Raw genomic sequence first — 15,873 nt, forward strand, 5'->3', positions numbered from 1 at the left:
AATAAAACCTCTTTCTGCAGTAAAACCAGTTAAGGATCCCCAGCGATCGTTTGACATTTTGTCGCCTGGCGCACGATCGCAAAATAAGGGGGTTACAAGGGGTGGGGGTTACGACTTTGGGTGGTGGGGCCGAAAGACCTCGTCTACGCGACTCGGTCTTCGGGTTTCTTCGCTCTTTTCCAAGCAGCCCGAAAATCAAGCCGCCAGTCTTCGGTTCGAGCTCAGCCAACGAAGTCGCAGAGCGGAGAGATATCGCAGAGAATCAGAGAGTTTATACGAGAGAGAGAGATATACAGTGTATCCCGCCTCTCTGTCGCACCCAATACGAGCTGGGCTTTTGGCCAAACTGTGCGTGAAATCGGTAAACCAAAACCAAAACCGAAACCGAAATCGAAAACGAAAACCCTTGGCTTAAAAAATAATTCCTTAAGTTCGCGTCGCGTGTTTTCTGCCATATACTATTTTTTATACATTTTTTTATGGTTTATATAACAAAGTTTTGAATTAATTTCATATTTTTTAGCCGACACACGAATTTGAATTTAAAATTGGACACATACCAAAAGGTGAGCTAAATCAATATTTGTGCTTAAGCGGGGGTCTAAGACTAGTTTTTGAGCAGGCTGCAAACGGGTCTATAGAGCTCGGCTCAATGTCAAAAGTCGGGCTTTCGAATGGTCCATTCGATTATTCGACCACACCACCCCCCGCCCACTGGAATTCGCTAATTAACATGCCAAGCTGATCTTGGCTTTAAGCGCAGATCTTAAAGATCTCTTTCGAGATACGAGATTCGAGATCTGAGAGACGAGAGACCCAAGCTCGTGCCGAATCGCTTGAAAGCCATCAATCTCCATTTAAACCAGCAGAGACAATAAAGCGACAGATATAATTATGCGAAAACAACGCAGTCTGAAAATACCTCAAGATATACTTCTTAGTATCTCAGTTCGTAGTTCGTAGTTCTTAGTTCTTAGCTGAATGAAGTCTTGGGAATGCGTGGAAGAAAACAAAAAAAGACCCGGTTGAATGGCTTGGAATGCAGGTTATGATATCTGAAAGACGTGACAAGGTCAGCGGGCAGTGACAGTCTCAAAGGGGCGAAACGGGATCCTGTTCTGGAATATCTTCCCCTGACTTCGATTCCGATTCCGATTCCTTTGTTCCCCAAAAGCCCGCTTCGGGCTCATCACAAATTCCAGGCAGGCACTCACGACCAAGACAAAAAAGTTGAGGTCATTGCTCAAATCGCTTAAGATTCAGATACGTTCTCAGTCTTCCACTTTGAGACTCGGATATATTTTCAGCCGGGGGAAAGATGATATAGGGGCAGATTCTGCGATTTAGACATCAAAGACCTCTTCACGCCACAGTCTTTTGTCTCTGGCTCTTGACTCGATTTGACTTCACTTTATTTCACTATACTTAACCACACTCTCGAGTTGACGTGACTCGAAGCGGGCTAATTGAAAGTCAGGGAAAATACCCTCTAAGTTCTGCGACTGTAATACTCCAGCTCATCTACTTTTTGGGCTAACTCAATTTGGAATATCAAACTAATTTTAGTACGGCAAACTAATAGCAATAAATCTTGGATATTATTTCTGATATAACTGATATAGCCACACCTTCTAAAACTAAAACCTTCACAGCTTCCCTAGAGCAACTAAAATTCGACCTTAAGATCTCTTCCCTCCGCTCAAATTTGTCTGGGTTTTCTTCTCCACACTTTGTGGTTCTTTTTTATGGCCGCATGTTCAAGTGAATGGCATTAGAAATGAAAAGAGGGAAGTACGAGGGGCCCGGGGGCAAATAGATCTGCCAAAAGAGATAGAAAGATGCTCGAGTATCTTGTATCTCCATTTGGTATTTGTTTTCCACTTGCTGGAAGATCGGAATCTGGATGATCTGGGTGTGGTCCCCCGTGGAAAGTATCTCTCTCCGTCTCGGATTGATTGCATCCTGGTCTCGAGATGCAGGCGGGCCGAAGTGAAAGCTAGATCGGTTTACCTGCCCTGTTGCCCTGATGGGAGATGCGAGATCCTTAACTAAAGGCCCCAGCATCGACAGCCATCGAACCTCGAATCCGGCAAAAGACAAAAGTGAAATTGCAAGAAAAACTATACAAAACAAGATAGAAAAAAAAATAAAATGAAAAAAACCTGCACATAACGACAAACAACTAACAATAAACGACTTTGGACGACCGAGGACGGACAAACTGTTGGCCATAATAATTGGCGGAACAACAACAACAACAACCACTGCAAGTAGGACGCTTGAGTGGCTGCCAAATGCCCGGAATCGATCCAATGCGATACGATCCGAGCCCCACTCCACTGCAGTGCAATCCACTCCACTCTAATCCAATCACATCAAAATGTTTACTATCGAAAACCGAAAAAATTAAGCCGAAAATTACGAGCAATAAAAATACCCTAGCTGCTGGGAATATTTTCGGTCCATAAAGAGGAAATGCAAGATGAGATCTCTAACTCCCAGGCACCATATAAAGTTTACAGTCCATATAAAAACCAATCAAGGGAAACCTTTTTAATTATTAAGTTATCTTATAAAACATGAATAATATAAATATGAACAGTAATTCAGACTTTTATGAACAATTTCTAAAATAAAATGATAAATCTACTGATATCGAGGGTATCCATCGATTCGGTTCGGATCCTTAGCAATCCCAATTTCGTTAATCGAATCGAAATGGAAACCAAATTGGCCTCCGTGGGGCTGGCAAAGCCAAATGAGAAGTAAAAAACCGCACAGACGTAAAAACAAATAATTAAGCATGTACGAAAAGAGAAATATGATTAAAATTCCCGGGGCATACGCAGATCGCCCCGTCAAGACCTCCATTATAAAGTGGCTGCGCCAAGAAAGGAAAGCGCGTTCGGGACGGCAAACGGCAACGAAAATTATTTCAAATATTTTCGCAATTATATTGAAAGTGTTTTCGATTTTTTTTCCGACGCCAAAGGGGCTAATGAGCCAGGGGGGCTGGAATCCACTTGGCGGCAGGTGTTAATCGGCAGAATATGGCATGAAAATCATTATAGCCATTGTTTATTTGGAATTATCGTCAAGCGAAATATTCTTTGATCGCAGTTTAATATGTTTGCCTTTGAATTGATAGAAACAATTGAAATATTTAATTTAAATAAATACTCTGTAAAAATATTAAGAACCTATAATTTACTTAAAAAATAGAATAGCATTTCAAAATAATAAGAAACCTTTATATTATATTACCAGTTTATCTATAAGCTTTCTTTGAATTTTTTCCAGATAAATGCGCTTTCTTTATGGTCCTAAAAAAACCTTTTTTCCAATACCTTAACTCCGATTTTTTTGGTTCCATTCGATTGCATTCCTTACTGTTATCAATTAGCTGGCGATTTTTCTTGTGGCTACTTTTGTTTTTTTTATCTGCTTTTTTTACGTTCTGTTTCTGTTCCATTTGATGCGTGACATTCGTGACTTTTGCGACATTCCCCGGAATACAACCATATAGCCCCTTTGGCTCCAATTGCACTATATACTATATACACTAGATCCCACCTGTTCCAGTGTCCATTGCCAACTTGAAAAAAGCTGAAAAGTGCATAGGAGGCAATCCAATCCAACTGGTTGCCAGCAGAAAAAAAAGAAGAAATAATAAAACAAAAAACTGAAAACAATCAAATCCGAAGAGGCAGAAGAAGTAGTGGCTTTTGCAGCAGTAGAAATAGCTTTGAAAGTGGCACAAAGTAATTTTAATGCTGAATGGAGCGTAAAGTTGTTCAACTGCAATTGCAATGGATTTTTTCTTCGCCTTTTTGGCCAACAAAAGAAGCAGAAATCCAAAATTAAAACCAAGTGCAATTATTTTTGACACACACACACGATGCAATCGCACTTGCTTTTGTTTCACCGATTGTTTGGCTTACAAAATACCCGAAACCCAAAGGCTTTTTCCAGAACGGAATAACTTTGCATATCTCACAAGCGTATCAACGGCCATCTCCTCAAATTGATCGTAAAGTGTTTAGGTTTATTGATACGCATTGGTCCCAATTTGCATGAGAAAGCGAATGAATGGGGTGAAAAAGAAACGCCGATGATGGTGAGGTAATAGCTAATAGGCGGAGAAAAAAGCCAGAGAAATGCCTAAATTAAGCTCGTCTTCGCGGGATGACAAACTCAAGTTGCTCGATTGGTCAACCTAAAAAGTACGGAATGCGTATCCCCCGAGCAAATCGAATCGGTACTAATTTCTATATACAGGGACAAAAAAAGTTAAGAGTCGAAATAAAAAAAAAAAATATAAATGAATTCTATTTTAATCGAGTAAACATATAATTTTACTATTTTTATATAACATAATGATTTAATAATATTAAAAAGATATTCTTGGATTTAATTCTTGTCCAAAATAAGATTCAAAATCCACAAATTCATACATTTTTTTTCTCTGTGCAGTGGGTTGTACTTTTTGAGGCATCGTGGGACCCTCCGAGTGGGGAATTACCTCATCCACTGCATCAGTCGCCCCTTGATTATGAACTGTTTTAGTCCCCACCCAAGAGGATGATTAAGTGCAGCTGGTTCGCATTGTTTTCAGTTAATTTTTAAGTTTTTATTACTAGATCTGTGTTTTTTAACTCGCAAATTACCTAATTTGATTTCATTTACTTATGATTTCTAAAAAATACTAAACTCCCAGAGGCAAAACATTAGGGCAACATTTGTTAATCATCATGTGAAATAGGTACATTCATTTGGAAACTAAAGCTAACCAATTTCCAATCAATATTTAAGAGGATTACTGATCCCAAGCGGAACAGGTTTTTTCTTTAGGAAGGCTGAGACTTTGTGACCCAATTATGTTTGGAATTTCTGTGAAATAACACATCTAATTTAATCAATCTTAACTGTTAATACTTTTTTATTTAATTTTAGAGTTTTACATGATCATCCCTAAGATAAAGAAAGCTTTCTTCTCGCTGCTAAATGATAATAATTTTCTAAATAAAACGAAAAACATTCTTGGGGATTGTCAAATATATACATCAGCATTCTAGTCCACTCCCACTGCAAATGGCCACATTTTGATGGATGGGTCGCCATAATGCTGTCATCCGATCCCAAAAACTCGGAGTCGAGTGCCATCATCGCAACGCCCGCGCTTAGCTCACTTAGTTCACTCGACTGGAAGGCGATGATCTAATCTCGGATGGCAAATGGCGACATCGAGCACATCGCCACTGTTTTACATCTGAACTTGAAAACTGCGCGAGATCGAAAAAAGGGGGAGTTTTGGGGGGGCACTCCAATTGGAAGACAATGCCGCAGACTCCATGGAAAAGTGGGAAATACAAAAAAGAAAAGAGCAGCGAAGATTTGTGGTTAACGCTTGTTTGGGGGAAAAGTTCATTGCTCTTGGCGGTGAAAAATCGCTGACTGTTTATTGCTGTTATTTGTTGTCATTGTTGACTTGTTGTTTACTACAACTACAGAAGTTGTAGTTGTTATTTTTGCAGACCAAATTGGCGAGGAGGAGGCAAAAAAAAAAAAAAACAAACGGAAAAAACAAGGTACCCATTTTGCCCCCCACCTTGAAATATTGCAATTCAATGACTCGAGAAATTTGTCGGCTGCGTTTGTCGCTAAATTTAGGTGGAATTTCGATGCGAAAAGGAAAGTGCTGCGTGACTATATAAAAAACTTATATATAGCAAAACAATTGCATTCAAAGAGCAATCAAAATGATTATAGCGCCATTTTCAAAAAGCTTAAAATTCTTATTTAATGGGAAGTATTTAGTGGCTTTTATCTCTTTATATAAAATTAATATTTAAGCTACTTAATAATGCTTAAAATATTTAGTAATGTTTGAGTTTACCAAGTTATGGATCAAATAAAATCAAGAAATATATTTATTATCTTTATTAAACATAAAGAAAGGGCTTTTTAGGTTAAACACCTCATTGGCTTTCTAAAAATACCTATAAAAACCCTGTATGTCGGTATGCTTTTACAACACCTAATTTATTTGCCTTGGCTTGTCCTTCCCTCACTTTAAAAATGCAATGGCACTCGGCTGTTAAGACAGTCACGTCCATTTCGACAGGAGATTCTGCTGATGGCGCATGCCAGCGTTTAAAAAATAAATACAAAAAAATATAAACAAAACAAAGAAACAAAAAACACCAAGACCCATAACACGAATTATTGAAATTCATGCCACCTACACGGGCCAAAACAAACCCAAAAAACAGGCAAAACGAACAGAGATTTTGCATATTTTCACCTTTTAAATTGAGGTTTACATACATACATATGTGTGTGTTACTGCCTGTGCTTTCGGCCATCTCACCGGTATTTAGGCCAAAACTGAGGCACTGGCTCCGGCCAAATTAGCACTTGAGGCCCGGCTGAAATGTTAAATGTGTTAAGGCGAAGTAGAAATCTCGATCGCACCTGAACATGAAATGCAAACGATAGGCAACAACAACAGCAACTCAGTCGGCAAATGGCCAAAACAAAAACGAAACGAATTCCAATTGGAACACACCATCCAGAGAGGGGAGGGATATGTACAGTATACAGTAGAACCTCCATAAGTCGAACAACTGTAAGAAGGAGTTTGAGTAATTTTTTGAATAATTTTTTAATAAATACTAAGGGAAGAACAACAGAAATAATGATGTAATTAAAAAATAAATGTAATAAAGGGAAAACTATTCTTTTTTACGAACGAAACTTAAATTTAAGAACTCCCCGGTATTATTTAATTTTATTTTCATTTTAATTTTATTCAATTTCGCGAAGTACGACTGTAAACACTCTTTTTTCTAGTACTTTTTACCACCGTCGAGGTGCAAATTAATTGGGGCTACTCGATTCGCTTCGTTTTGGTTTCGTTTTGGCTGCGTTTTTTCTCATTGTCTTTTTTTCGCTGGGCGTTTTTCGCTTATTTCTTCGATCGATTCTCCAATTATGGCAATTAGCCAACAATTTCGCTTTGCATGTGCATCAAAGCAGACGAAGGGGGAAAAGGCCAAGCCCAAAAATCAGTTTCGGTTTCGGTTTCAGCCATATCGAATATCCCCCATCTGAATCAACATTTATCGCTTCGTTGCATTTCAACTTTTTCAACTAATTTTCGCCACCAAAAAGGGAGCAAGACGCGGGGAGTGGGGGAGGGAGGGGCTTCGGACCTCCAAGTGGGTCTATTAATCTACAGGGATGGACGAAGAAAAAGAAATGGAGGTTGAGCCAAAGTTTACCTTAATATGTTGTAATGCGCGATGAAGTTCGTTGACCAACTTTTTTCTTATATTTTTTAAAAATTTTATACCATATTAATTACTTTACTAACACTGGCTAGACATGTTAGCCAACCATTCAAATTAATCATTAGTTAACTGAAACCAATCAAAGATTAATTAAATTTTCTAAAAAATAACTTCGCCTCTTTTTGAACAGAATTAGAATTTAATAAAGCCTTTACCAACACTATATTTTGCATTGCATTCAACCAACCAACACTGTTTAGGGAATCAAACAAACACTTGCCGCAGAAAATAACTCAATTTATCCACATAATTATCTTTGCCCCTCCGTGAATCCGGCGGAATCATTAATCAAGCGACCCAACTTTTAACCAACTGCATTCATAATCACCGCCACGCTGCGTATACGTAATGTGGCTACACAGATATTTGGTTTTATGGCCAAAGTGCCGTGCCTGCTTGCTGTATGGATATTGATCTCATGCCATTGGGATGCCTGTCTGGCTGCCGCCGACTGGCTGACATATTTGGGTTGAATGTTAACAGAAAAAAACAACAGAGGAAAACAGAAAACAAAAGCTACAGCCAGCCAAACAAATGAGAAAACCAAACTTGAAGTCGAAGTCGAAGCTTATGAATGCCTGACCACAGCAAAATCGGCAAATGTCGCAATTAACATATTTCTCATGTGTGAGCAAGTGCAAATGTGCAGTTGTGATGGTGTTAAAAGGGGGGCCATAAAACACAATAAAATCGGGGAATCAATGGGATTCTGAGTCGGAATATGGCACATATAAATTATACTTAAAATTCGTTATTTTTTTCATCGTAAAAGCCCCCCTAAAAGTACGCCCCTGGGTATTCATATTCACCTGACATTGTCTCGAACTCAACCCAAAGTGTGAGTAAGGCATGAATCGTGGCCCGAACAAGAAACAAAGCGTTTGTTCAAGTGATTAGCCCAACCCTGAACAGATTTTGGACCAACCCCTTTGAAACTGGAAACATGTATGGGAAAGATTTGCGAGTACATTTGGGAGTAATCAGTCTGAAAGGTGAGGAGAGCCATGTACTACATAAAAACTACAGCTGCGTAGCTGGATAATTGCAGATTATGATGGGGATTAGCTGAAAAATACAAATCCCTCAAAATACATATATCTAAGTAAGCACTCTATAAGATATGTAGGCTATCTGTAACCTCCAACTATCTTCCGCTCAAACAAAGATTTGTTTTATGTGACATTTCAATTAGCGCAGTGTCAAGAGACCTGACATCAGCATAAAAGCAGTTCAACTATTGTTGAATCACAGCGACAGAGAGACAATAGACAGATAAACATAGAAATATATGTAAGATATACACAAAGGGCGGTAAATAAGACTATATAAGAAGAGTACAAAGCATGAAAATTATCGATATTATCGATATTTTGACAATAACATCGATGTTTAAAAAAAATAAATATCTTTAAATATAAAACTGTCGTTTTTTTCAAAGCTCTACTAGAAATACCTATGAAATACGTATGATTACTGGGGGTTCGGAGTCACTAGTCCACCTGTCAATCGTTAATCATTAGTCGTTAATCGCTAATCACAGGTGCAGTCACCTGGTAATCATGGCTAGAGTCGCCGGCACACTCCACGCATTCCATTCCCAGGCGTTCGATGCCGATAATTCCGGAGTAATTGCCTCGGATCGGAGTAAGTCGAGCTCACTTCATCACTGACACATTCAACCGGTGGCTAATGACACACTTGGTTTGTTTGTCCAGTTTGCAGTCCGATGATTGGCTTGATTGAATGATTGGCCAATTGATTGATGCCAAAGTCAAAGACCCGCGCTTCGCGTTCCATTTGGGTCAGCAGCTCCAAGCTCTAAGATCCATTAGAACTGTCCGGCAGTTGACATAACCACTTGCGCAATCGAGAGCCACCAAGGCGACTCCACAAGTGGTCCGCATTCTGCTGATGCAACCACTGGTTGGCCAGAGATCTTGGCTAATGAAGCAACTCATTAAGGCAGCTTATTTGGGTTTTAGAGAATTTACAATGAACAATTAATGCAACGGTTAGTTAAGATCTAGGTACTTTAAGTTAAGTCTTTAAATAAGAAGGTTTTCAATTTCTAATAATCTTAAACGGAATCTGGGAAATTTATTTTTTGACTGAAAAAATTAAAAATTAAAAAATTAGGTTTAAATGAGAGTCGATTGGGAATTTAATTACGAACTCATCGATGTATGACACTCCATATTTGGATCATTATTTCCATTGTTATGGCCAAAATACTAATATTTTAGAGTTAAAAATATGGATTCGAATTTTCGACGAAAACAACCTTTTCTTATGATTTTTTAGTCGAAGCTTGGACAATTCGAGGCCTACAGCTGAAAGACCGTTTTGAACAGCTAACGACCTATACTATACATATTAAAAGCCGAACCATGGACAAAATCTTTCCCCAAGATCTGGCAAACCTCAAAAAATTTCTCCCTGCGTTTTCTCCAAGTTGCACGTATCGTTTGGCTGCATTGTCCATAATGCATTTGATTGTTCCGCTGTTTGTTTGTCTAATTACGCAACCGCCAGCGGATGCAGTGCCGCTGCATTGGTGGTTTGACCAAAAGCGACTCCCATTCCGATTCCGTTTACCCCGCACTCGCCCCCAAATTCCAAATTGCGAGCCCAAAACCGCAGTGCCGGCAAATATGGCAAACCCATTTCCGCGTGTCAACAAACTTCTTCATCGGCTCTGCACATAAGTGAAATTTTAAAGAGCAGGAGGGTGCAGGGTGGAGTGGCGCAATAAAGGGGAACCACCGGAACCTGGAAAGTGTCCGCTCGAGTAACTGCACCCACAAGCGGTGCACCGAGAGAAAATAGGGCACATATGTGCTAGAAATTCCCTAGATTATATACCCTAGAAATATTAAAAAAATAAATGAATATGGTAACAGACAACCAAGTGGAAATATATATTAAATAAATAAATAAATTATTATTATTTTAATAAACTATCTTTTTAAAACAAATATATACAGCAAGGTAAAAATATTTTATATAAAAGTATATAAAGAGGTTATTATATTATTATAATAATATTAAAATTATATAATATTATTTATTTTTTTAATTAAATTCTGGTTCTGAGACAATTGTGGTGATATGAATTATTTTATATATTATTATACAGGTTTATTGCATTGGCAAATATATAATATTAAAATGATATAATATTATTAAATAGTCAGAGATTTTTTTTTAACTGTGTGACTGTCTGAAAAAGACATGGCATAGATCACGGTTTGCTCCGGCTTCCAAACTGCAGTTGGTTGGGTTCCAACTTTTACTTACGTTCATCCTCCGCCTCCAAATAGCCCATCCCCCATCCCAGATCCCCTCCTCTCCCAACTCCGCCACCTCCCCATCCTCAGTAGTGAAAAGCCAAGAAGCACGTAGACATAATTTATTGCCAAATGCATGGAAGACTCGAAGTGGACACGCCTCGCTGACCACGTTCGTGTGTCGTGGATCCATGGATCCACAGATATCTATCTATCTATCTCCCCCTCTTGGAATTTTTTTGATTTCTTCGAGGGCCCGGCCGGGTAAATTGTTAAAAACTCGTCGAAAAATGTGCAATAATTAAAGCGTATTAAATAGAAAGAAAGAAAAGAGTGCAAGGCAAGCGTAAAGTTGTTACCCGATGCGTCGGCAGCCTAACGAGTCTTAATTAAAGTGAAAATGCCAAAAGATCGACATGGATACGGCTGTGGATATATATCCACGCTATAGCTATAGCTATATCCACTCCATCCATTGCGAAGTGCAGTGTCTGGTTACCCAACTCTAGAGGGTGGCGAAACCCCCCGTCAGGGAGAGAGTGTCCATTGGAGCCCAGATATAACAGGCGCTTTTCCATTAAATGGGACTAAGATATCAATGACAGACCTACTATATACACCGCTGAGCTCTGAAGGTATTATATCATACATTTAAAAGGGTTGTCCGTTCAAGAGAGCGTCCGTTAGCAAACACTTTTCAGGTTAAGTTCCTCTAAGTCTCTCAAAATCGTGGATATTTAGACTTCTAATAAAATTAATCTAGAATTGAATATTCCCAAAATACGATCTGTTAAGTTTAAGCCAAGCCACATGTGCAAAAAGGCTGTCCATTCAAGAGAGCGTCCGTTAGCAAACACTTTTCAGGTTAATTTCCTCTAAGTCTTACAAAATCGTAGATATTTAGACTTTTCGAATAATCTAGAATTGAATTGTCCCAAAATACTATCTGTTAATTTTAAGCCAAGTGCAAAAAAGGCTGTCCGTTCAAGAAAGCGTCCGTTAGAAAAGCCTCTAAAAATCGTGGACATTTCGACTTTTCGAATAATCAAAAATTGAATTGTCCCAAATACGTGTGCTAATTATAATTAAATGTAATTTTCACCCTGCAATATTTTCCTACTTTATCAACTGATCTCCATGAACAAACAAGAAATACAGTTTGTGCAAAAGTGTCAATTGAATTCTGAGTGGCAACGAATTTAGAGGCGAACTAAATGTATTTTTTAAGTATTAGTATCTAGTTGCATTTAAACTAATATCAGATTGATTTTATTTATGTTCCCATTGCAGCGATGTCATAATGGAGCCAATGACCATGCTGGTGTTGGCCTTCCAGCTGCTGGCGCTCTTCTCGATCGCCGGCGCGCTGCTCATCTACCTGATCTGCAAGGTGCGCGAGGACAGCGCCTCGGCGAGTGCGGACTCGCAGCCCAGTCGCGTGGTCCTGGTGACCAGCGCCGATACCGCCTTGGGCCTCCAGCTGTGCACCCATTTGGCCAACAAGGGATGCCGCGTCTTCGCCGGCATGAAGGAGGCCCACGACTCGCTGCCCGCGAAACTCCTCTGCGGCTGGATGAAGATCCGGGAGTACAGCGAGGAGCCGATTGCGGGCACCATTATACCGATGCGACTGGATGTCACGCGGGAGGATGTGCTGCGCGAGGCCACCGTCTCGATGGGCGCCCATTTGAATGCCGATGAGCGGGGCATTGCGGCCGTCATCAACACCAGCGGCAGTGTGTTCCGCGGCAAGGTGGAGTCGCAGGATGTGCAGCAGTGGGAGCACATGCTCAAGACCAACATCCTGGGCACGCTGCGTGTGGCCAAGGCCTTTGTGGGCTTCCTGCGTCCCACGCGCGGCAGGCTACTTTATTTGGGCGGCGGCGGAGAGACCGCTCGGAGCGGCGGCGATGGACTGGTGGCCTTCAATGCCTCGCGCGTGGCGGTGGACAAGTGCGCCGAGGAGCTGCGCAAGGAGCTGCAGCCGTATGGCGTCAGTGTGGTGGCTCTGGACACCTGCGGCATGACGGCGGAGTCGCTGTACAAGGCGCCAGTGGCACAGAGTGAGTTACTCCTTGGATTTCCAAACGAAACATAATGTATATTCCCTCTTACAGCCATTTCCTCAACTGCCGGAGCTCCCACGCAATACACGGCCGACGTGCTGAGTCCCGGCGCCCTGCAGGTCATCGAGCGGGCGCTGTGGGACTTTGCCCCGCAGCAGCGCTATCCGCTCCTCAGCCACAACAAGTATCAATTCACGTTGCCATGCCGCTCCTCGCTGCGTCTCCAAAGGGCGGTAGTTCCATCCGCTGTCGGCGAATCGGCCACTCAGTCGGTTTGAGATCGGATTCTCCTCCTGCTTCCATTTCCTGTATATATACTCCTGATCCCGATCCTTATCCCGTTTCTCCAGGTCCCGTCTCTCTCCGTTTTTTAATCTATCTGCAAATTATTTTTGTTCGATAATATTGCTTCCTTTAGGAAGGCCTCTATAATATTTACTTTATACTCGTTTTTTTACACACTGCTAAGGGTGTTGATTGATGGACATTGTACGTAATGTTGCGATATATGAAAAAATAAATCTTTGTGCTAATCTATTGTGTTGTCTGATGTCTGGATTCGATTGGTTCTGGATTGGTTTGTCTGGGCAGTTCCTATTCGTACTTGGAGATAAAGTCGTAGCGCAGCACGGAGGCGGGGAAAACTTCACCAGCCTTTGCAGTTGGACGATCGGAGGTTCTTGCCGGCAGGTTGACCAAAACATCGGCACCCACAATGCTCTGCAGGCGGCTGCTTATCTGGAATAAGCATGGTATTTAGTTGGGGTTAAATTCAGAGGAGCCACCTGGCTTACCTGGTCGCCATTAATGCTGGCGTACAGCTCTCCGGATTTGGAAATCACCGAGGCGCGAACGAATTCCGGACGGCCATCCAAACTGAGGTCGTTGAGCAACTGTAGGATAATTAATAGAAAAATCAGTTAATTTATATGTTACAAGGGTTCACCTAGATTAATCATAAAATATAATCACTGCTAATTTAAACAGGGTATAAAAACTTCCGCATTTACTCAAGCTTTCTGCTGACAAACTATTTCTTATCGCCTGTAAACAAACAGATAAGGCGACCCACTCGAAAGCAAAAGTGTCAGCGCGTCAGAAGCGATGACCTACAGCAAGCGGCGTTCTCGAATCCTCTTGATTGATTTCTATGAGATAGCCTTCATCAATCACAATCGATTTCGCCATGTGGTTAAATGGAACGAGGAACAGGGAACCTACCTTCACATTGATCACGGGCAGGGAGCACTTCTGGCGATCCCAGCCAGCCGCCCAGCGGATGGCGGGCAGGGCGAACAGGTGGAAGGTGACGAAGGCGGACACGGGATTGCCGGGCAGCCCGAAGAAGTACTTCTCGTTGCGGCTGGCAAAGGTCATGGGTTTGCTGAGGGGGATTTACAGGATTAATCAATAGATTGCAGGCATGTTAGGGTTTTCCTACCCTGGCTTCATGTTCACCCGGCCGCAGTGAAGCTTGAACTGCAGGTCCTCCAGCACGGGCTTCACGAAATCCTTGTCGCCCATCGACACGCCGCCGCTGCAGATGACAAAGTCCACCACCTCGAAGAGATCGGAAAGGGATTCCCGGGTCTGCGCGAAGCTGTCGCTCAGCACACTCGTGTGCAGGCAGTCGAAGCCAAAGTAGAGCAGCAGTTCCGCCAGCATGGTGGTATTCGAGTCGAAGATCTTGCCCGGCGTCGGTTGATCGCGCGGCGAGAGTAGCTCACTGCCCGTGGACACAATGGCCACGCGGGGCTTGGGCACGGCCAGCCGATGGCCCACGGAGGCCAGCAGGGATTTGACCACCACAGAGGAGGGATCCGCGGCGGGAAAGATGCGATCCCGGGTGCTTAGATCGTGACCCACAGGTCTGAAATAAAAGTAAGGGATTTAAGTGGGCTCTCCTTGGGATTCGGGACTGCCTACCGCACATCCAAGCCGGCCTGCGGCTCCACCATTATGTCTACCAGGCTCTCCTGGCCGTGCTTGTCCCGCTGCAGCAGCCTGGTGTCCTCCACCTGGACCACACAGTCCGCCTCCAGCGGCAGCGGTGCTCCAGTGTTTATTTTAAAGCACTCATCCTCAGCTAGAGGCGAAGAATTGAGCTGAAATATTAAAATATATATTTATTTATAGTTTACTAAAGTAGACCCACCTCATCGCCGGCGGCTATGCAGCCCAGAACTCGCTTGCTGCCCGAGAAGCCGGTGGACTTCATGGCGTAGCCATCCTTGATAGAAGCCCTAAAGGGCGGAATATTCACCGGCGAGTTGAGCTGCCAGAGGATCCTGTCCAACTCGCTGGTTCTCTGCACCGTTTCGAAGATAATCGAGAGCACCTCGTGGACGGGCTGCATGGGAAAGGGTGAATTGCGATCCGAATCGCTGCCTGCGCCCGTTTTATGGGGGCAAATGTGATTGCTGGTAGGAAAAGCTAATCCCTGAACCTCCGCATGTGTCTGCCGCACCAGCGACACCTGGTCACCGATGAGATGGAGGGCGTGGGGCAGGAGATCCCTCACCGTCGCAAAGCACTCTTTTACAGCCTTTTCGCTGCCGGGAAAGTTGAGGATCAGGGTGTTCCCCGCGATGCCACAGAGGCCGCGGGAAAGGGCGGCAAATTGGGTCTTCTTCAGGGAGTCCAGGGTGATGAGCAGCGCCAGTTGCGGGCACTCCTTTTCCAGCAGAGGTTTAGTGGCCTCCGGAGTCACATCCCTTGGCGCAAATCCTGTTCCGCCCGTGGTCAGGATCACCCGGAGATCCTCCTGGTTGATCCACTTCCGCAACTCCGCCTGAATTAAGTCCTTCTCGTCGGGCACAATGCTCCCAATCACCTGGGCATTGGCAAAGGATTCACCAATCAGTTGTTTTAAGCAGGGACCACTTTTATCCTTTGCCGGCTCCTTGCAACAGGTGTCACTAACTGAAAGGCAGGTGAATTAGGTGCTCCACGGCGGTTTCAGGGCCACTCACTGGTCAGAACTCCAAAGGTAATCGACTCCATTACGTCATGTGCAGCGGTTCTGGTTGCTCCCACTCACGAATCCCAATTAAATTGTTAAATACAATACATCAAATTAGCACGCAAACTTTCCGCTTGCAGGTGGAGACTATCGGTAATCGATAATTTGGTAAAAGATTCTGGTGTGTGAACACTGGCTCAGAAGCT

At 42.5% G+C, this 15,873-nt stretch overlaps 2 protein-coding genes across 4 annotated transcripts; one reads left to right on the forward strand and one right to left on the reverse strand.

Moving 5' to 3' along the window:
* The first annotated feature begins 211 nt into the window (after nt 1–211).
* On the forward strand, nt 212–13,242 carry LOC108056238 (D-beta-hydroxybutyrate dehydrogenase, mitochondrial). 3 transcript variants are annotated; one of them, XM_017139952.3, is made up of 4 exons: nt 212–348; nt 524–566; nt 11,930–12,702; nt 12,757–13,242. In XM_017139952.3, exons 3-4 carry the CDS (start codon nt 11,940–11,942, stop codon nt 12,981–12,983), a joined length of 990 nt encoding a protein of 329 aa, XP_016995441.2. In that variant the 5' UTR covers nt 212–348; nt 524–566; nt 11,930–11,939; the 3' UTR covers nt 12,984–13,242. The 3 variants fall into 3 exon arrangements, with proteins under 3 accessions (XP_016995441.2, XP_016995443.2, XP_016995442.2); XM_017139954.2 differs by having other exon boundaries at nt 220–361; XM_017139953.3 differs by lacking the exon at nt 212–348 and having other exon boundaries at nt 393–566.
* On the reverse strand, nt 13,092–15,830 carry cin (Molybdenum cofactor synthesis protein cinnamon). The gene is made up of 7 exons (XM_044394063.2): nt 15,678–15,830; nt 14,861–15,627; nt 14,632–14,810; nt 14,147–14,575; nt 13,927–14,089; nt 13,500–13,598; nt 13,092–13,443 (listed from the first exon to the last, which is right to left on the reverse strand). Exons 1-7 carry the CDS (start codon nt 15,706–15,708, stop codon nt 13,300–13,302), a joined length of 1,812 nt encoding a protein of 603 aa, XP_044249998.1. The 5' UTR covers nt 15,709–15,830; the 3' UTR covers nt 13,092–13,299.
* Nucleotides 15,831–15,873: the final 43 nt, after the last annotated feature.

Source organism: Drosophila takahashii, chromosome X (assembly GCF_030179915.1).
Source record: "Drosophila takahashii strain IR98-3 E-12201 chromosome X, DtakHiC1v2, whole genome shotgun sequence".
Taxonomy (NCBI): domain Eukaryota; kingdom Metazoa; phylum Arthropoda; class Insecta; order Diptera; family Drosophilidae; genus Drosophila; species Drosophila takahashii.